Source organism: Manis pentadactyla, chromosome 3 (assembly GCF_030020395.1).
Source record: "Manis pentadactyla isolate mManPen7 chromosome 3, mManPen7.hap1, whole genome shotgun sequence".
NCBI classification, from domain to species: Eukaryota; Metazoa; Chordata; class Mammalia; order Pholidota; family Manidae; genus Manis; species Manis pentadactyla.
In genome coordinates this window covers 168,720,110-168,742,719 of record NC_080021.1, presented here as the reverse complement: position 1 = coordinate 168,742,719, position 22,610 = coordinate 168,720,110, and the positions used below count along the sequence as shown (strand labels likewise).

Here is a 22,610-nt window from a genome sequence, read left to right as displayed (position 1 = left end):
TGTTTTGTTTGTTATGCATGATCTTGTAAAATCAAACATGTGCAGGAAAAGAAAGCTGGCATCTGCCAGGTGATTAAAGTTAGTTTGATTAGATGTTCCTGTGGCTAGAACACATTTATTTATTTAGTTTTATTATTGGTTTCCTCAGAAATATGAGTGTTGCTCACCGAGTGATGTGAATTTAAACCATACAGGCTTTATATTTGATCCCTGATATTAAAATGAAATCCATCAAAGCATCTGGGAGAGAAAGAGGCAGCTAATGAGATGGTTTCATGTCAAAGAAATCTGATATTAATTTAGGAAGCAATAAACTTAAAAAAATGGAATCATGCATGAGTAATACAGAGTAGAATCTGGACCCAGACAGGAAATCTAGCCTCAGTAAGTTAAGTATAAAGAGGAGGGGGTGAGAGGAATGGAAATTTTCAGAGGTATGGAATTAAATGACCTCTACATCCCTTCTAGTCTTTGATTCTAAGAGTACCCAAAAAATGTGTTAACCAGTTTTTAAAAGTGGCTTTATTGAGATATAATGTACATAACCATAAAGTTCACCCATTATAAGTATACAATTCAGTGATTTGTAGTAAATTCATTGTGCAGCCATCACAACAATCTGACCCATTTTTTCATTTTATTTATGGGATAGAAATCATTTTATTTTTCTAGTATAAAGGTACACAGTGACTCACTGAAATCATAGAGCAAGTTTCAAGGATGCAAAGGTGACTCAGTCAAAATGTATGTTGTAGACATGTGCAGGCATCTGCTCTACTGGAACAAATAGGGGAAAGAAAGGGAGGGTGGCTGCAGGCAAGGCAGAGCAATGGTTACCAGCCATGTCCTGCAATCAGACTCCTGGAGTTCAGATTCTGACATACATACTTGCTTAATAGCTGTCTCACCTTAAGCAAATTACTTAAACTCTCTGAGCCTCAGTTTACTCATCTGTAAGATAACAGTACCTACTCTGTGGGGTTATGAAAAATAATTGAGGTAATATATGCAAGGGACTCAGCATAGTCCAGACATATAGTAAGTATTCAGTAAGTCCTATTTTTATAATTGTTACTAGAAAACCACTAAATAACCTTTCATGAGCCAGATAAAAAAGACCACATGCTCTATGATTCAATTTATATGACATTCTAGAAAAGAAAAAACGATTGTGATAGGAAGCAGATCAGTGGTTTCCAGAGACCAGGGAGTGGAGATAGGAAACTGACAGCAAAGGGGCACAGGAAACCTTTTAAGGTGTTCTTTATTATGATTGGTATGGCATCGTGTAAACATTTGTCATTGAATTAAACACTTAAACTTAGTGAATTTTATCATGTCTAAAAATAAAGCTGACAAAAACAAACCTTAAAAATAGCCTTTAAGTTTTAGTTGGACAGTTCAATTATTTTACAGGTTAGAAGCAAGAATCAATTTCTAAACCAACAAGTATTTGTTGAACATCTACTGCTTGGATGCAAGGCATACTGGTGCTGGGGATACGGCCTTGAAGAGAGACAGCATCTCTACCCTCACAGAGCTTACAGTTCAAGCACGAACTAGATACCTATGTTTGGGATTACAAAAGCAGTCAGTGTGGGATGCTATGGGGACATAAACGGAACAGGGTAGTAGGAGGAGGGGTAGAGGAGCTCTTAGTTGTATACATATCTGTCCTGTGGTTTTTCTTTCCTTTTGCAAACATACACAGAAACAGAGGTCTGTATGTGAAGATGATGCCCCTGACCTAGGTAATAGCAGGTGGTGTGACAGAGGCCTCTGGGTGACCTGTGACCGTGACCCAAGACTGTCTTCTCACTGCACCCTACGCGAGACTCGGTGCCCACCTGACAAGGGACGAGTACTGCCTTTGGCCCAAGGACCAGGTGGACGCTACCACCGGCCTCATGGGTAGCGCAGCTTTGACCTTGGCCTCATCCATGCTGTTTTGGCTCCAGGCCATCGCAAGCCCTCCGCTGAGGTCGGGAAGCTGGACTCTCAGGTACCTCCCCCGAGAGGTCAAGGTCTGACGGGTGACCCCGCCCACGAGACGACCCCGCCCGCAGGGTGACCCCGCCCCCATAAGTACAAGGCCGCTGCCAGCTGTGGGCGGAGACCCGTTGCGGTAATCTGGTTGGCTGCCGCGTGGGAGGGCGGGACCAGGTCGACGGGGGCGGAGCTTAGAGTGAGACGGGCCGCCCGGCGGCCGCCAGGGAAATGGGTGCCCCGCAAGTCTGCGGGCGCCGGGGGCGGGGAAAGCGCTCACTGAGTTGGGCGCTGGCTCCGCCCCGGACCCGGCGGGAAGGTGGGGCCGCCCCCTTCCTCCCTCTCTGGCGCTGGGCTGTGCCCGGAGCGGGGAAACGGAGTCAGTTCTGAGCTCCTTGCTTAGTTTTTTGGGAGGCGGAAGCCGGGGAAGGAACATGGCGCTCGTAGGCAACGGAGCAGAGCTGGAAGCGGACGAGGTACTGGTAGGTGGGGAGTGCGGGTACTGCTCCTGAAGCCTAGAGGGATGGGAGAGCCCTCCGGGGATGACCAGGGTCCCGCCCCTTGGTCCTCAGTCTGGGACAGGCAAAGTCCTGCCTGGAGGAGGGGCAGGATCTGCGGGTGGGGGCCACGGCTCTGGGTGCTCTGGCCCCGCGGGAGCGAGGAGAGGCTCCGCGGCGCTGCGAGCGGACGCGCTGCAGAGGCTCGGGGCTCTGGCACCATGGGGTCGTGGGGATGGAGGACGCCACGTCCTATCGGCGGGTGGATGGGCGTGAGAGCGCAGGACTCTCAGCACTGAACTGTTCTGAGCCTGTTCAGGGACGCCTGGGTTTAGGAGGTCTGGCCCTGATGTCCCGACACTGACCCTCTGAGGTTTGTGGAACTGTGGAATCGTCTCTTGCCCTATGAATCTCAGCTTTTATGAAAAGTTTCCATGCGCCAGAACCGAAAAACTTACAATCGTTGAGATGAAGGGGACAGTCCGTGGAAGAAGGAACCCTAGGGGTGTCTGCGCAGGCGGGCAGGGCAGGAGCTGCCTAGGGGCTGGAAGGCTAGGGGACCGGAGCAGCCGCCCAGGAATTGTTGCTTTCCTCTCAGTCCGCGGGGCCCAGGCCTTTCCCATGCTGGTCCCCAGTGTCTGTCGTTAAAGGAGGAAAGACGCTTGGAGAAGCAACTCGGCCTCTTGAGGTCTCCAGAGTGTGAAAAATTAGCCACTTCCCCCTGTGGCTGGCGCGCCGGGGTCTGAGCACCCTCAGGCGGTGTGCCGGACTTGTTGCTTTATTGACTGCTCCTTTCAGCACTTGGCAGCTCCGGAGAGACGCTCTCCCCTGCGCTAGGATATGAGGCCGCCGCCCGCAGCAGCAGCTGCCACAACTGCTGCAGCTGCCATTTTACCTGACTTTAAATTTGCTAGTCTCTGCCTGAGAGGCTTAGTTTCAAATGTTGCAATAGTGGAAGATCTTGAGGAGGCGGGTTAAGATTCCTGACCATTTTCTCAATGTGGGGAAACTCCTGACAACGAATAGGCCTTAAAATAAAAACAAAACAAATCTGAACTACAGCCCCTTGAAACCACTGGCAGAAAAAGCGGGTAAGCTGGCTGTCCAGAACCTTCCTTGCAACCTGTCCCTTGCAGTGAGGGTCCCAAGACCCTAGACCAATGAACTAGAACTTGCTCAGGTGCATCTATTTATTGTTGAAACTTTTAAACTACATATAAAAGCAATGACAAAATAGCACAACGTTGCTATTTTCATCTATGACAACCTTTATTTATAGCTTTAGGCAGTCTTTTTGTTATGACCTGGAGCCAGCTGTCTTTCCTTCCTCTTGTCTTAGTTCTTTCCTGTAATCAAGATAGTAACACTTCACTGTGCTTTGACCATACATTCATTCACTTCCTCAAAAGTTTTTACAGCTCCCTGTTGTATATTAGGAATCAATGTACTTGGCATGCAAGGTTCTCCACAGTGTGGTTTCAGTCTGATGTCCCATCCTTGTCCTCTATTGCTTCCTATGTGTAACCATTGGTTTACTCAGTGTTAAGCCTATGTTATAAATGAGGAAAAAAGATTGGGAGTAGCTGGTAAATGTAGATTGAAATTTTTGAGTCTCTGGTCTGCTTGTTGAAAAAGATTTGTTAGGACTGTGTAACTGTCTAGACTAGGACATTGTTGAGAGAGAAAGGGGATGCTATTAATAATTAATACTTGGACAAGAAATTTAAACTGGGACTGTTTTGGACATATTGAGACCTATGGCCACCTTAGCTATATCCACTGCCTACAGGATGAACAAGTATTGAGATGCATTAGCTAGAGAGGAAGGCTCAAGCTCTGTGGGCGAAGTTAAGTTTCAGAGCAGCAGAGAGCTTGGCATGCTGCCAGTAAATACGTATTTGTTGAATGAATGAATGACTGTAGAAAGGAAATTGCTTAGTAATTTCTCAGTTTTTCCATATTGTTCATTTTTTTAAAATTCAATGACTGTTAGGCTCCTATTACATGTTAGGTGCTATACTGGTTCTAGGAGAGGAGCAAAGTACAAAGAGAATTTTTTGTTCATGCCAAATTCACTTTGTCCCTCAGAGTACAGCATTTCCATTTGTATACATTTCGCAAACATTTATTGAACACTTGCTCTGTGCTCAAACTTAGTAGTTGCTTTAGAAAGAGAAGTCACAGTTTTGGCTCTCTAGGGTTCTCTGTCTGGGTAAAGAGATAGGACATGTGTCCAAGAACTCCAGAAAAGAGCTCAAGACAGGAGAAGCAAGTAAGAAGCAGTGTGTTGTAGACGGAGCAGTACATTGGCCTGTTTGCAGCAAGTCCCTAACTTTCAGTGAGCTGAAGTGCTCCACCACAAGTGAGCCAGACCACACATGCTCTTCAACTTTACTGGGTATATGAAACTAAAATAGCTTATTTTAGCCGGGAAGCTTTTCAAACACTTTATAAATTTGATAGTCTTTGTAGCCATTGTTTGGTTTCTAGGGAAGTTAAAGGGGACAAAGTGGTATATTTTGAAAAGTAGTAGGCTAGGAATTAGGGGAACGGCTCTCTGTCATTAATTGCTTAATAGCCACTCATTCATTATGTGTGTGAACATGAGACTATCATATGTGCCATGTGAGTGCTAGCCTGGAGATACAACAGGGAACCAGACTGGCAAGATCTCTGTGTGTAACTTGTGGCCTTGATTAATTGCCTCAACAAGCTAGTCTTAGGGCTCATCTGAGGAAGGAGGGGCTGAATGAGCCCTAAGTGTTCTTCCAAAACTAAAAGTCTGTGTCCTTTCTTTAGGGTGGGTAGGGAGGGCTTTTGGCAGAAGGGCTAATAATGTGTTTCAAAGTACTGAAGGTGATGATGGAAGTAGAAGAGCTCTCATGGTAGCTGTGGGATGAGGTATTTTTTTAGGTAAACTGGTGATTTTTTGTTATTGATGTTCATGTGCTAGGAGGATAAATGTGGGAACACAGAGGTTAGGGCTTGCAACCTCAAAGACAGCAAAAATTGCTTCTGGAGGAAGACAGAAACATCTTACATATTACAATGGTTTTTGGTCCTTCAAAGTTTGATCTACAAAATTTTATTCCTGGACATTTAAGTTTCTCTCGTTGGGTTTTCATGATTATTACCCAACTAACATTCATAGAAGATACACATACACAGAATAGGTGCAAGGTCAATACTACAAACCCATGGCAAATAGATGGCTGATGGGAGGACTTTCTGTCCATCAGTGCTTGATCTTTTTTTTATTTGAAGACGCCTTGAAGGTATTTTTTATTTTCCATGACAGGAATAGCAGAAGGAAGTGAGCTCCAGGGTACAGTCACTGGGGCTCTGCTTGAATTCTAGATAACTCTAGTTTTTGCTGTCTTCTTTGAGTTGACTTTGTCCTCAGAATGGTTCTACTCATACTTTCAAGATGTGCTTACTTGTTTATATCCAGAGCCTCTTTTTGCTAAAGATTGAGACATTTCCCTTAGTCTAATTGAAGCAGCTTAAGCCACAGCTTTAAGGCAACACCACAGTCACCAAGAGAATGCCTTGCTCTGATTGGCTGCAGCTTGGGTCCCTGAACCAATCACTCACTAGAAAGATGGTGTTGTCATGACCAATTTGATTCAAGGAGGAAGCACTATAAATGGGGAATCATTTTTACTGAGTCATTCAGCTGCATGGGAGCAAAAGAGGTGGTCAAAAGGGTGTGGTTTGCCTTCAGAGTTTGATGAGAGTAAAAGACTTTAAACCAAGAAGCAGACAAGTACTGATTGTCATATTTACTAAAAAGTTTCTGGAGAGGGTTCCCTGAAGCATCAGTCCTTGATCTTAAAATCCTGTCTCTCAGTAACCTCTTTGTATGGTGGGCTGCCTTTGGCTGCCTTGTGGATGTTGTGATGCTTGGCGCTTAGTGCTTTTGTGTGTGACTTGGGATTTGAGAATTAAATAAAAAGTTTGTGGGTAAAATTGTGATATTTCCAGAATATCTCACCTGGCTTCAGTACATATTCATATATCGACAGGCGTTCCTCAAGGGTGGAGAGAAGTTCATCGCCATATCAATGGGTAATTATCTGGGCAACCAAGGATTTATCTGAACCTGAGAGTTAGGGGGAGGTCTGGTTTGCTTCTGCTGGAGAAGGAAAGAGAAATGGCTCCAGACCACAGTTTGTAAGCTATAAAGAGGTTTTAAACTTTATTTCTCACTTTGACTGATTTTGGTTTTAGAGGTATTTTGCCCCGGGATTTCCTTTCCCCAGAGTTACATCTGGCGGTAGTCTGCAGGACCTCTGAACCTGAAATCTGTCATTATGGGTGTGACCTTTGGGAGGGCTGCCTCTAGAGATGATGGGGAGAAGTAGAGCTCGCACCAAGGAATGTGTGTCTGTACTTATGTGGTCATGGAAACGCCACCACTGCTGCTAGCCGTGATGACCCTGGCCTGTGGCCTGAGCCGAAGGCTGCTGCTGCTGATCCTGCTGCCAGCTGGAGAACTGCGGGCTGGGGAGGCCAAGGAGAGGCCCTGAGCCTGTGGAGAGGAGTGCCTCGTGTGCTTTAAGGGAGACTTACACTGAGTTCCACAGCAACATGGGACAATAGTAAAGGGGCTGATAGCCCTCCTCAGGTGGCAGATAGACTATACTGGGCCTCTGCCCATATCAGAAGGATATCGGTATGCCATGACTTGTGTGGACACGGCTATTGGACTATTGGTTGTTTTTCCTGCATGTCGTGCAGATCAGCAAACCACCAAGCAGGGCCTAGAGCATCTCTTTGCAGCCTATGGCCGGCTGCAGGTAATTGAGAGTGATCAAGGTACTCACTTTACTGGACATGCATTGCAAGGATGGGTGCAGCAATTAGGAATGAAGTGGAAATTTCATGTACCATATAACCCGCCTGGGGCAGGCATGATAGAGAGGTACAATGGTTTGTTGAAATCTGGCTTGAAGTCAGACACCAATAGTCTATGGGGCTGGTCAGTTTGCCTATGGACAGTGCTATGGCATTTGAATAAGAAGCCACATTGAGCCCTGTGGGTATGCTAACACACCTTGCTGCTTCTCCTATACAACTGTATGTGCAAACCAAAGAAGAGTTATTGAAACCAGGGTATGGCCAGCAGAGCAACATCCTGCTCTCAGCCGCTACTGCATTAAACTTTGGAGACACTGTTAAATGAACATGGCCCAGGACGTTTCGACACATGGACCAGCAATGGCTGGCCCTTCTGGCACCTTGGGAAAAGGGCCTGGAAGCTGGCCGCCTGTGTATTCCTGGAGTAACAGCAGAGTGGCCCCCAAAGGTCATGGTAGTGTACCCAAAACATCCAGGAGGTTATTTTTTTCCTACAGTCCTTATGGCCTGGATGTGCCTCCTGGCTGCAGCTGCTGCATGATGATTGCTCTGAACCCTCTACCTCTTCAGCTACTGCCTGCCTGTGGAATGGGAGAGCTGCAGACTTAATCGGCATAAGACTTTGAACCTAGCTGAATCCTCCAGCTTGAGGATTATCATGATTTCATTGTTTCTATTGTGTGTCATTAGTCTGGTCACAATACTCCAGTTTTCTCACCCAGGACCATTGTGGAAGAAGGGGAATGAGTAGATTGTGAGGTGATATTTCTGTGGGTAAAATTGTAATATTTCCAGAATATCTCGCCAGGCTTTAGTGCATCTGCATATCAATAGGCGTTCCTCAGGGGTGGGTAGAGGTTCAGTTCATCTCCATATCAATGGGTAATTATCTGGGCAACCAAGGGTTTATCTGAACCTGAGAGTTAGGGGGAGGTCTGGTTTGCTTCTGCTGGAGAAGGAAAGAGAAATGGCTCTTTGTAGGCTATAAACAGGTTTTAAACTTTATTTCTTCCTTTGACTGATTTTGGTTTTAGAGGTATTTCGCCCCAGGATTTCTTTTCCCTGAAGTTACAAAGTTCATATTTTATTACTTAATCCTTTTAAAACTGTTCAATTTACCCATAATTGTCAAGTACTGAAAAGAGAAACTATAGGTAATACCTGAATGAATTTCTGGGGGCTAGTTAAGTTAAAAATTATTTTCTCATATGAAACAAAAGTTAAGTTCCCCAAAAGTAACTTTTAAGAAGATAAATTTTCAGTTGTCTTACCTTTGCTGGAAAAAATAATAGTTTTGAATGTCTTAAAATTTTCATTACATTGCTATTATTACTTAGAAATTGGTAATTACATATTGTACTTGATATATTACAGTTTACATGAAAATTACATTGAAAGTTACTTAGCAAATACAGTTATAAAGCTAAATGTTAATAGCTTTAAAATTTTTAACTTAAAATTTTAATTTAGTCACTCTGAACCCATTATTGAATAAAAATAAACTATAATGCCCCTTTTTATTTAAAATGCATGTATGATCTCTGTACTATTAACATTTCATGAGAGGGGTGTGGTTAGGCAAAAATGTCTAAAAAAGCTCCGAGGGCGCAGTAATGAAGAAAAGTTGAGACGGTGGGTTAGGGAAAGAAATGGCTTATGTGACAGATGCTTTCATGGCCTGTTTTTTTGGTCCAGGATTTTTTAGATCTAATTCTGATTTAGAAAATTTCTCCATTGGAATTTTAGGTGAAGTTAGATAAAGTTGATAGCACAGTTTTCTTAGAATCAGGTTTATTCTTTCATTCCACTGGTGTTCAGTGAGTACCTCTCAGAGGCTACTTAATAGTTTTTAGATGGCTGGAAGTACACACTAAGATTATCTAGTGTTACTGTCCTTGAGGAACACATGCTCTAGCAAAACACAGTTACACAAGTAACTAGTTCTGTCTTTGGATCAGGGTAGCTTTGAGGTAGGAGGGCCATATAACTTACTGTCCATAGCAGAGTACTATGAGAATAAACTGTGCTTTCAGTATCTACCCTAGGACAACACATGCAAGCAGGGATGGTTGGTCTCTCTAGTTGTGGGACTGGCAAAGACTCTGAAGAAGAGACGGTATTTTAAGTGGGCCTTGAAGAGTGAGCAGGCTTGTGCTAAGTGGAACAAGTAAGGTAAGGCCCAGGCTGGGTGCAAGTTGAGATGGATATGAATGAGAACTACGTTAGGTTCAATGGAGCACTCTGCTTGCAGGAAGGAGTCTGGGTGAGGGCTGAGACTGCAAAGACCAGCTTGGATCATGTATTGCAGTGTCTGGAATCTCATAGTAAAGAATTTGGGTTGTATCCTTAAAAAATGGGAATCTGGAAGAGTTTTTTTTTTTTTTTTTTTAAATAATTATTTTTTATTGAAGGGTAGTTGACACACAGTATTACATTACATGAGTTTCAAGTGTACAACACAGTGGTAGAACATTTATATACATAATTCTAGGTTCCAGCTATCACCCTACCAAGCTGTTACAATATCTTGACTATATTCCTTATGCTATACATTACATCCTGGTTACTTATTTATTTTACCATTGGAAGTCTGTCCTTTTTTTTTTTTTTTTTTTTTTTTTTGTGAGGGCATCTCTCATATTTATTGATCAAATGGTTGTTAATGACAATAAAATTCTGTATAGGAGAGTCAATGCTCAATGCACAATCATTAATCCACCCCAAGCCTAATTTTTGTCAGTCTCCAATCTTCTGAGGCATAACAAACAAGTTTTTACATGTAGAACAAATTCTTACATATGGAAGAGTTTTTATCTAGGCAAGTGTGATAAAGTTATTGCTTTAGGAAGATAAATGTGGTGAAGTTGATGCAGCCAGATGGTGGAGGTGGCAGCAGGAAGGACAAGAGGCTGTTGGAATAGTTAACCTGGGAGGTGGTGAGGACTGAAGTGGAGAAGAGGCCAGATTTGGAGGGATGAGGCCAGATTTGAAGGAGAACATGAAAGAGGAATTGGCTTGGGGTCCTGTTCCCCAGGCTGATGGTCAGAAGTATGGGGCAGAAAGTGGCGAGGAGCTGTTTAGTCCTGGGTTCCCTGGGCAGCTGGACAGTGGTGCTTTTCCCCAAGAGAAGGAAGAGGGTTCAGCCCCACTCCATCTGGTGGTATAGAGGCCAGGGAAGGACCTAATGCAGGATATACTCTTCTGTGGCTCAGACATCTTCCTCACTGAGGGACATGGGCCATTTGTTTATGAGTGTTTGAATTTGGGCGTGGATAAGACAATGTGTTTGTAAATTGGTTCTGCAGGTTAGTGGGAGGAAATATAGCATCAGCTTTTCCTCAGCCTCAACTCCAGCTCAGGCTAACAAACAGGCAATATTCCTGAAATGGTCAGTCTTGAATCTCTTAAGATCCCATCTGTGCTACTTTCTCAGTGAAACTTGCCCTCACTTTCTGCTCCCTACCCTCTGGGCTAATACCCCTTCCTTCCTTTTAGGTCCATAGTGCAGGATGCTTCTCTAGGCAGGAATCAGCAATTCCCGGGGTTAGCTGTTTGCCTTCTTAGGCCATGGTGCTGTCACTAAGTATCCACAGTGTGGATCTGATACTCTGAATGCCGTGAGGCTCATGGTTTCCACCTAGCCGTCGATGGCACCTCCCCAGCCCCCAGTCTTGGGTGCTCTCTGGGCCATCACAGGTGGGTCTCCTGAAGTCACTGCTTACTTCCTAGAAGATGGGTACTCAGGGTCTCCCCTGGGTGCTTGTGAGGCCTTGTGGAAATGCTCCCCTTTGTCAAGCCTTCTGTTGGTGCCTGGCTGTCAGGACTGCCCTCCAATCCCGCTATGTATTTAGTGGAAATCAGTTGTACCCCAGGGCCAGTCTGGCCAGTTGGCCCTTTGCAGGGTTGAGTCCCTAAATCTCTCCAAAAGTATTACTTAAGTGTTGAGTGCCTGGCAGTTCATAATGTCACTACACATCTTATGTTCTTTATTTAAAGATTGTGGGCATGTAGTTAGTGCTTTTCTGCTGAGATCTGTGGACATATCCCGTTGGTATTGCTGATAGTATGTTGCATATACATGGGGCCTACATATTTTAAAATATTTTGGTGAAATAATGTATTGTGTATATTTGTTAGGTCTGATTGTAACTAGCAAGAAGAGTGATTCAGTCTAATTCAATGTGTTGAGTATTGTGCTAGGTACTGGAGAGGCAAACAGCTTCTACCCTAAGTTATGGCCTAGTGGAGTTGGGGCAGGTGTGTAGACACAGAGATGCAGTACTGTCTGCTGAGAACCATATAGGAGGGGCGCCAGGGTGCTTTGGGAGCACAGACCAGGGCACCTCAGCCCTGGGGGAGGCCGTCTCTCAGAAATTCTGGGTCTCATAGGATGACTAGGAGTTTGCCATGGAGAAGAGAGATGGGGAGGAGGGAAACTTGAAGTGTGTCCAGGGGAGATGGAATAGCAGGCGTATGTACACAGGTGAGCGAGAGCCTGTGGTGCTCTGGTGCAGGGAATGTGGTGGGGAGGGGAGGAAAGGCCTTTCTAAGTCTTTCATGCCAAATGTGGTATCATGGTGTGCATTTAAGGGGGAAAGCTGAGGAGGGGTGTGGACAGGGCAGCACTGGAGGTGGCTCTCTGGCCGAGCAGGGAGCCCGACTGGAGGGGAGACAGGACCAGGGCAGGCAGGCAGGTGGGTTTTGGGTGTTTGGTTTTGTTTGCGGAGTGACCACTGTAGCCCACTGAAGGCCTGCACTATGTGAGGGTGGCTAAGGATGAGGTAGCACAGTGGTTTCGACCTCTCTGGAGCAGACAGTCAGGAATGTGGACACCAGCAAACAACTCTAACCTGGAGTGTAGGGGAGAGTCTGGAGAGGGTGTAAGGAAAACCAGGTGCTCCTGGGAGGGCGTTGCTGCGATGCCGTCGCTTGGGACATCAGGTGAGCACTGGCCCCAACCCGCAAGTGAGCTGACTTGGTTTCTAGCCCAGACGTCTTTACTGCACAGCTGTGTGACTTAGAGCAAGTCCCTTAACTTGTTTGGGCCTTGGTTTTCTCCTGGGTGACATGAAGGCATTGACACTGATGACCAGTTTCTGAAGTTCTCAGCTTTGACAGCTGCGATCTAGAAGGTGACATTCGATCTGGACACGGAGGGGTGGAATTCCAGCAGGCAGCCAACGAGCAGGAAACACACACATCCCTTGAGGCCGAGGCAGCAGCAGAGGAAACACGCTCAGGTGCCGAGAAGCGCGGCGGAGGCCGCAGTGTGCGGCTCAGTGCGGTCCAGGCAGAAGAGCAGTGCTGGGTGTGGGCAGCAGTTTGGGGAGACCTTGAGTGCTCAGCCAGGGGGTTTGGGTTTGTTTGTTTCTGTTTTCTTTTTGGACAGTGCGGAGACATGTGTACATTCCCATATTTGGGGAATGTGTTTCCTTTATTTTATTTATTTATTTATTTGATAAAGGAAGCAATGACGATCCCATTTCTTTGTTTCGCTTTCTCCTTTTCTAACCCCGTTTCCAGAATTTTAAAGAGATGACTGTAAACTGCAGTGCAGTGGTTAAGGAGACAGACAGGTCAGACGCATTTGAGTAATTCCATAGGCTTCTGTGTCCCTGCACAGATCTTACCCTCAGCTGAGTTCTGAGATACAGAACAACCTTGACCCACTGCTCGGTCAGAGTTTCTCAGAGGGTCTCCTCAGCCCTCCCTGCCTCCTTGCCTGCCTCCTCCGTCCACTTTGTCCCAGCAGTGTAGAGATCCTGGTCTTCTTTCAACTCATGAGTCACAGTCCTTCCACTCAATGTAATGGAAACAAACCTCAGATTCTCACACCATTTTTCAGACCAAATGGGGTATGATCTTTTTGAGAGGAGGCGGGCAAGACTGATGACAGAGTGGGTGGGTGAGTTCTGAAGGGATGGGGTAGGCCTGACTCCAAAACGTCTCCCAGAGCACTCATGGGTCGTCATCTGCACGCAGTCAACGGCGTGCTTTCTGGCCAAGAGCAAAGCAGCTGGGAGCCTCTGAGGGGTGGCCAGCTGCAGCGCAGGTCCTGACTTCCCGTTTGCTGTGTGATCTTGGCATGTTATTCAACTTGTTTGACACTCTTTATAAAACAGGAATAATGAAAACTATCTCATAAGGTTTGTGAGGAGGATGAAATAAGAGTCTGCTTTACAAGCACCTGGCACAGAGAAGTACAATTAACTCTTGAACAGAACAGGGGTCGGGGCACCATCTCCTGCTCACCTGTGCAGTTGAAAATAGGCGTGAAACTTTTGACTCCCCCAAGCTTAACAACTAATAGCCTGTTGTTGACTGATGATCTTAATAATAACATAAACAGTTGGTTAACACATATTTTGTATGTTGTATGTATTACATACTGTATTCTCATAATAACATAAGCTAGAGAAAAGAGAATGTTATTTTTCAAATTGTCCCAAATCCCTCCAAATTTTTCTGATACATTTACTGAAAAAAATTTGTGTTTAAATGGACCTGCTGGTTCAAATCCTTTTTTGTTCAAAGGTTGAAAATACTCTGAATGTGCTAAGTTCTCTTTTCTCTTATGCTTTTACCTATGATTTTGTTGCTACTCTTCATTATTTATGGATTTGATAAAGAATCTGCGCATATGTTTTAGTGTGTTCAAATACAGCTTTACCTTAGTTTTGCAGTCATCTAGGAAGAAAATTCTGCAGAAGCACACATCCTAGAAGTAGACAGGAAGTAAGTGGCCCAAGGTCACTCAGCTCACTAAAGCACAGGATCAGGGATAGAAACCCAGTGCCCTAACTCTACAGGCAGTGCCATTTCCACTGGATCCTAGGGTAGCAAACTTTGCCAGAAGGACAAATGTAGCCTGCCACTGCTCTACACCTGTTTTTGCAAATAAAGTTTTATTGGAACACAGCCATGCCCATTAGTTTAGATGTTGTTGTGGCTGCTTTAATACTCCAACAGCAGAGCTGAGGAGTTGGGACTCAGACTGTATGGCCCACATGGCCTAAATATTAATTGGTCCTTTATGGAAAAAGTTCGCTGACCTCTGTACTAGGTTATTTCAAGGGCTTTATGTAAGTTTGTTTATAATGTATTGTAAGCCTTACGACTTAAATTTGGTTATTTCCTTAATACTCATAGGTGTCAAGAGCTAAGAAGAAAATACAAATCTGACACATCCTGTAAAGTGGTATGGTATAAGTTCTGGAGTCAGATGGACATGGGTTTGCATCCCTGATGTTCCATGTACAACCTTGGATAAGTTAATTTCTTGAAGCTTCATTTTATCTGTAAAATAGAGACAGCAGAACCTCCTTCAGAAGGTTATTGTGAAGATTAAATCTCTGTAAAGTGTTCAGCCTGTGAGGTGTAAACATTGGCTCTTAGCACTATTATTTTTAAGGCTTCATGATGGAAATGCTTGATACTGTCTTCCCAGCCTTAGCAATTGGTGTTATATAAAGGTTGGCCCATCCAGGGTCCAGCACAGCTCCTCTTTAGCAGTAGGATTTCTTTAGGATAGATGCAATTTCCTCCTAGGCTAATCCCAGGACTCTAGCTGGTTCAATTCTGCAAGCTGATGGTCCTCACAACTTTCCTTCCCTGAGGAGAGAGGGGAATCCACTTAGTACAAAGGAGAGTGGTGAATGTGGGCTCACAGCACAACAGTGCTTAAGTGTCAGTATTTGTCAGCATGGCAAATAGCAGTGTCAGTCATGTTTTGAAGGTGGTGTTTGCTCAGTGCTACATAAATGGTATATATGGTAGCTTTTGGTTTCTCCAAACATTTTATTGTGCACGATGGCCCCCTCTGTAACACTGGTGAATGCCATAACATTCTTACAGGTTTTTCATGTAGCATCTAGATGTTCATAGGAGACCGTGACTGTAAAAGGTGTTTGTGTTCATTACTTACTATAAAAGGTTAAAAGATAAGGGAGGTGACAGTGTGCATGTACTCCAGGGCACTGGAGGAAGCTATAGGGTTCTTGCTCTACCCCAAAGCAAGGCAGCATGCCAGACTGCTACTTCAAAAAGTTAAGTCAGTTCTTACCTTGCTGCTTAAAATCTGTGCACAGCATCTCATTGCCTTTGAGGTATTATACAGACACCTTAGAATGGCATATAAGGCCTTACTTACAGCTACAGCTCAGTGGTTCTCACACTGTAGTGTGCACAGATGACCAGACTAGGAGAATGGGTGACTTGTTAAGGTGCACATTCCTAGGAACAACCATGAGCCATTCTTCTCCAGTAGGTCTGGGGTAGCTCCCAGAAGCTTGTGTCCTAACATGCCCTTCTGTGTCAGCCATGCTGAAGTGTTTGCAGTTCCCATTCCATGCCCCTGATCCCAAAAGGGAAGTCCTTTCTCACTTCCCAACTTTTTTTTTTTATTAAAGTGTCATTGATATACAATCTTATGAAGGTTTCACATGTCCATCATCAGTCACTGTCCATCAGCGTAGTAAGATGCTATAGAGTCACTACTTGTCTTCTCTGTGCTATACTGCTGTGCTAATCATAATGCCCCTTATTCCTCTTCTCCCTCCCCCCGACCCTCCCCAACACCTTTCCCTTTGGTAACCGCTCGTCCATTCTTGGGTTCTGTGAGTCTGCTGCTGTTTTGTTACTTCAGTTTTGCTTTGTTGTTTTACTCCACAAATGTTACTCCCCAGCTTTTTTATGCTGTTCTCTCACCTGGCCAGTTCCTCTGCATTGCTTTAAGACCTCCTGTGGGTACTATCCTCCTCCAGTCTTTCTAGATGCTTCCTCCTTCCCTTCCCTCCAGGTGCTCAATAACTTCTTAGCATACATTGCTCTTTTAGCATACATACTATACCCTCAGTGAGGAAGGGATGTAGGCACCCTGTTCCAGAAGGAAAGGTGGTTCTTGCCCCCACCCCCACCCCTCAGAAAGCAGCAAGTGAGCTCCCTTTATTGGTTCCTAACAATGCGATATTTTTATTCTGTCAACTAGGAAGGAGAATTTGCCTCCATAATCTATTAGCATTATCTCAATACACTTGAAAAATAAAGACAGCTTTATTGAGGTGTAATTTAGATGCCATAAGATTTAGTCCTTTTACATATATAATTCAGTGATTGTTAGTACATTTACAGAATTCTGCAGCAATCACCGCAACCCAATTTTTTAAAAAAATTGAGGTATAATTGACATATATGACATTATTAGTTTTAGGTATATGACATGATTCAATATTTTTATATATTGCAAAATGATCATTATGAGTCTAGTTAACATCTGTCACCATACATTTTTTTTCGTGTGATAAGAATTCTTTAAGATTTACTCTCTTAACAACTTTCAAATATGTAATACAGTACTATTAACTGTAGCCACCATGCTATACGTTCATTACATCCCCAGAGCTTATTTATTGTTTAGCTGGATGTTTGTTCCTTTTGACCCCCTTCTCCCATTTTGCCCACCCTTACCACAGTCCAATTTAAGAACATTTCCATCTCCCCATAAAGATTCCTTGTACTCATTTGCTCTCACCTTAATATACTTTCAATACTTAAAATAATTGAAAAAGTAAAAATCACCAGGATAGAATAGAATTTCCCAGGTAGAATTAAAAATGAGTAGCTATTATGTATGATGGAGTTAAGCAAAAGTGTTAGGCATCAAATAGTGAGACGGATTGCAGGGAGCATTAGGGTCAGTACTTGACTTGGCTCTTATATTGGGTGAGCATCAGAAGAGGTTGCATGCATTACTGCCATCCAGATGAATAATTCGTCCCGTTTGCAAGAAAACAGAAGATGTGTAGTGTATGTAAATGGAGGTTTTTTCCTGATTTCCTAGTTTATCCCCAAGACATATGTTATGTATTGAACAAATGTAGCTTCCTGCTATAACAAGCAATTGCATTTCTAAGCCATTACAGTTGAATAAAAGGGATTGCCACCATGGTTAAAGTCTCAATATGACAGGAAGGTCAAATGAAATCTGCCTCTTTTCAAGTATCCTTGAATTTCAGATTTGTTGTGTCTGTTCCTAGAAAGGCATGTGAGAGAGAGGGAAGAACATGGGTAGGCTTGCAGGTTAGCAGGCATGGGTTGGGTTCTGCCACTTGCTGGCATTGTGACCTTGGGCAAGTCAATCTCTCTGGGAGCTTCACTCTCCTCATCAGTCAAATGGGGGTTCTCATGCCCACCTTACAGTGTCTGTGTGCTACCCTGCCCCTTCCCCTGGAGCCTGCCATACTAGAAATGGTTGGGTGCAGCCATTAATTTCAATAGCAACTATGTACAGATTTTGCTTTTTCTAAGTATATTCAGATGGCTAGAATTTTACAGAGCAGGAAAGAATCATAGTAAGATTATATCGAATACTACAACTAGCCATATTGCACAAATTTGATATTAAATATTCATTTGCTGATATTAATTTTAAGATCTAGCTTTAGGAGGGAAGGTTTTACTTTTTTTTTATTTTAAAATGCCAACAGTGGCCAGTTCCTTTCGAAGAACTGGCTCAAGCCAGGGAACCAAGGGTAAGGCGCTTGGAGCCCTAGCCCCCTCCCTGCTGTGTGGGGCCAAGTGAAAAGACTCAGGCAATCTAGCTGGGGTATACAGGGAGCATTCACGAAATGAGGATGATCGTAATTTATTCATACATTTACTGCTTTTAGAAGCCTGAGGTATTCACATTTCTAACAATTTGCTTATTTAGTAAGAACATATGTGGTATTCCTGCCAACTTTTCACAGTAGAGCACATTAAGATTCATGGAATTCTTTTCCATGAGACATAAAGCAAACCTACTCTGATTTCATAAAGAACAGAGGTGACTTTATTAAGGTGTGAGGCTCCACAAATCTAATCATATTGCTAATTGTATTTGAAATAGAAAAAGTAAAGCTACTAACTTATAAAGAATCACTGTTTCCTTCTAAAGACTTACCTCTTTTTACCACTCTTTGTAGTTTATGGTGGAGGGGGCTACCTTTTAATTGAGGTAAGAGCCCCCTTTTTGAAGTACACAAGCCCTGTCTGAGGTACAATTTTCAGTCTGCATGTCTGGGGAAGCAGGGTTCACCTGGCAGTAGATTAGACTCAACTGAGGGACATGTGATGTGCTTAAAGGAACTCCTTATAAAAAATGGCAAAGCATCCCACTTCATTTATGGCAATTTGGAGACAATCATGCTTCCCAGAATTATTTCAGGAGGAAACACAAGACTTTGGGGAAACAATTTAAAACTGTATTGCACAACCCAAAAAGCCTTCCCTGTGCTTCATCCTCAGTTTTCCCTTTCTGTTCCCCTTGATGGACCCTTTTTTTGCTCCTACATCTCTGAGATCAGCTAGTCCTGTTGAATCTACCTCCAAAACACGGCTCCTTGCTGCAGATTGGCCCCCTTCCTAACCAACACCATTTCCCTGGTCCATATCACCGTTTTCTTGCACCAGCACCCCTGGGAGGGGATCCTCACCAGCCTCTCAGCTTCCTCTCTGCCTTCTGCATCCACTCTCCACTCTGCAGCCCACCAGCTCACTGACAAACATGCCCCCTCGCCTGCCCTGCCAGCTTAAACTGTTTAGTGGCTTTCTGTAGCATTTAGAATAAAATCCGCACACTCCTCCCTGTGGTCTACCTGACCTGGCTTTTGCCTTCCTTCTCTAGCTCACCTGCCATTTTCCCCCTCGTCCCCTCTGCTGTGCCCCACTAGCTTCCATCATATTTCTCAAACATGCCCAGTTCTTTTCCCCTATAGTGCTCTTGCATGGCTGTTTCCCCAGCCTGGCGGACTTCACCAGGCTTTCACATGACCAGCTCCTTCTCAACTTTCTGTCGTCGCTTTAAAGATCAAGTTCCAAGACTGGCTTTCCTCAGGTTGCATCTTCAAAGCAGCCAGCCGTTCTCCTTTCTCTATTAGCATCCTTTTATTTCCTCTTAGACAGGATCATAATCTGCATTATCTCATTTGTTTATTTTCTTTTCTGTCGTCCATTCCATCAGGTTTCAGTGCAGGAAGCAGAAACTGCTGTAGGTAACTTAAGTAAGAAGTGTTTACCAAGGGAATTAGGTGTTTACAAAATGCACCACACAAGGCTGTTGAAACAACTCAGTTTCCTCACCCTTGTTTGACAGCAGTAAAGGTCAGAGTCAGGAAAATGACCTCAGCCTTCTGGATCATGCATAGGAATATCTTAATGGATGTAACCTCATTTTCATCCCAGTCAGTTCTTCCTGTATAGCCACAAATCCGTGAGGCTCTCAGGAGCTCCTGTCCCAGTGAATTGTATTGAAGCTCCTTGCACTTGGTTATGACTTATCAAACTTGATCATGTTTGATTTGTTCTGTTGTCTGTAGCTTTTTCTCAGCTTCTCAATTTTGCAGTTATTTATTTTCACAATAGCTGCTCATTTTTGACTATAAATAGCTTTTCTCTCTCTTAATTAAAAAAGAAATGATTTAAAGAGACTGAGTTTTAGAGCTTAGAGGCCCATTATTCTGGTAGAAATGTTGACAATCCTTTAGGTTCCCCTCCAAATATTTAGAGCAATGAGTAGGCAGCTAAGAATTAGTAAAGAAACTTAGCTTCAGGTGGCAGCAAATCAGGGGGACTCTTAACATCCCCGTCTTGGTAAAGACGATTTTGTAATGTACATTGGTGTGTTACATATGTACGTCAGTGGCTGCATGCCTCCATTTTCATTAGGAGAAAGAGAAAAATAATTGAATCTTATTGCTAAAGTTTACCTGTGCCTTAACCTTGTAAGACTGGTTGGCAAAACAGAATTCTTATAATAAGCAAGTTCCAGGTATTAGAATGTTTTAAGAAAGGATAAATAGTGAGAAATTTAAAAGTTGCTAGGCCAAATTTGGGACAATTTGAGCATGAAAATGTTTAAGGACAGTAATTTGCATATGGGTTTAATTTCATTTTTGTCCCAATAGATACCCAATTTCCTCAGCTTCTTTTGTTAAATAATTCATTATTCTTTCTCCAGCTGAAAATTTTTATTGAATCATAAAATAAATTTCTATCTGTACAGGAATCTGTGTCTGTATTCTTTATTATGATATACATATATATCATTCCTGTGCCAATTCCACAGTTTTAATTTGACATGGAAAATCTTATACAATATTTTCCTTAAAGATAATATATATGAGATTATAGACCGTTATAAATAATAATAGGACTCCTGAAGTCCGTATCAATATAACTAGCTAGATAGATAAATGGGGGGAGATGGGAAGGCTTTTCCTTTAAGTAAAAGGTAGGAGAGCTGAGTTGGAAAATCAGTTTTTAGCTATCATAGTGAAGATTGAGTCAGGCAGCTATCATCATTGGCCCTGAATCTAGGGGCAATCTTGGATGAGGAACCCGTTTACCTGGTCTTACACTGTCTCATCACAGATTCCTTATTAGCTGCAAGGCAAAAATAGTAACAATGCAGTGGAGAAATTAGACAGTGCCTTGGCCAGGTGATCAAACTGGGTATCACCAGTGGGGGCAGAATAGTGTGTGTGCCTCCAGATACAAATGACCTGACAAGGACATAGTGTCCCTCTGTAGTGGTGTAGCCTGGATCTAATCATGAGGAAACATCAGAGAAACTGTAAATAAGGAAAGTTTTATTTAAAAAAAAAAAAGGGAAAGGGGAGTGCTTCTCTCCAAAAATGTCAATGTCATAAAAGGCAAAGGCTGTACATGCGTTCCAGGTAAAAGGACACAAAGGAGACATGTCAGCTAGACTAGATCCTGTGCTAGAGGGAAAATGCTACAAAGGAAAACTGTTGGGCCAGTTGACAAAATTGGAATACGGACAGCAGTTTAAAGTGGTTAAATTTACTCAAGTGGGTAACTCTACTGTGGTTATGTAAGAGAATATCCTTATTTTGGGGAAATGCACACTGAAGTATTTAGAGGGAAAGGGCCACAATACATGTAATTTACTCTCAAATGGTCCAGAAAAAAAATTGCTAGCTAGGTAACAGGGAAGAAGGAAAAGGGAGGTGGGGAGGAAGAGGGAAGAGCAGATTATAAACCAAATGTGCGAAATGTTAATAATAGATGAATCTGGATAAGTGGCACATAGGTGTTTTTTTTTTCTCTGTTCTTTTTCTGGCAACTTCTCTGTAAATTTGGAATGATTTCTAAATAAAAAGTTTAAAACAAAAGCTGTCTAGGGACTGAAAATACCGTTCACTTATACTGGGCATGAAAGAATCTAGGTTATGAAACAAATTTATTTGAAATGGCATGATACCTTACTGTGTTTGAGTTTTTCTCTAGCATGTTGCTTATCTGCTTATCTTGAAGTAATACTTCAACTTTTTTTATATTGTTCAAATTGCTCATTCTTTTTTACATTCCACAAAAAATTCATTAAAAATTCCTGTAAAAGAATTAAGTCCTCCAGAAGCCAACACATAATCTTTCCCTTTGTTATGTCCTTCCCTCCTGTCCTCAGAAGAAATCAGCATTAAGTGTTTTTATAAATATTACTGGGGTATTACACCATTAACCTTTCCTAGGACCAGGCTTTTCAGTTAGTGTATCTGTTTTGCTTTATTCTTTATATGACTGAAGAGAATTGGGTACTATAGTTGTACTATAATTTAACTTAACTTCTTCCATATAGAAGATCATTTGGGTAGTTTCTCATTTTTTTCCTGCAGAATATGTACCATAGTAGATGGCCTCTTGGGCATGTGTATGAGTATTTTGGGAGTATAGAGTCCTTGAAATGTAAACATATAGATGGTGCAGACTATCGTAGCAGTATATGTTCACTTTCTAGCATCTCTGCCAACTGTGCCTGTTACCAATCTTGTAAGTTTTTTGCCAATCATGCAGACAAAATACAACTTTTTAAGTGCCTATTTCCAGGTTTATTGGATACTGGATTTCTTTTTCACATCCTTTCACTGTCTCTTCACATTCTGTATCTTTTGTTTGATTTGGCTCTCTCTTTCTTATTGAACTTGAGGTCTTTATTTATTATGGATAATAATTTTTTGTCTGTTAAAGGTAGCTTAAGGGTTTCTCCTGATGATTTACTTGTCTTGGAAGTTTTAAAGTTTTATATAGCCAAATCTCTTACTTTTTTCTTTATAGCTTCTGGGTTTGTGTCTTAGAAATGAGTGTCCCTGTTTGAGGATTATAAAAACATAATCTCATACATTCACTTCTTGTTTTTATATATGTTTCTTTATCTGGTTATTTGCACATGGGTTTAATTTCATTTTTGTCCCAATAAATAACCAATTTCCT

At 42.9% G+C, this 22,610-nt stretch overlaps 1 protein-coding gene across 4 annotated transcripts in view; it reads left to right on the top strand.

Moving 5' to 3' along the window:
* The first annotated feature begins 2,208 nt into the window (after window positions 1-2,208).
* Window positions 2,209-22,610, top strand: part of TTC39B (tetratricopeptide repeat domain 39B) — a 265,348-nt gene continuing 244,946 nt past the window's right edge. For 2 of the 4 annotated variants that reach the window (XM_057498701.1, XM_057498700.1), the window contains exon 1: window positions 2,209-2,462. Coding sequence is in view for 3 of the 4 variants with exons in the window: in XM_057498700.1 (XP_057354683.1) it covers window positions 2,421-2,462 (42 nt within the window). In the remaining variant the exon portion in view is untranslated. The remainder of the gene's footprint in view (window positions 2,463-22,610) is intronic. The other 2 variants (XM_036926664.2, XM_036926663.2) reach the window with 2 other exon arrangements.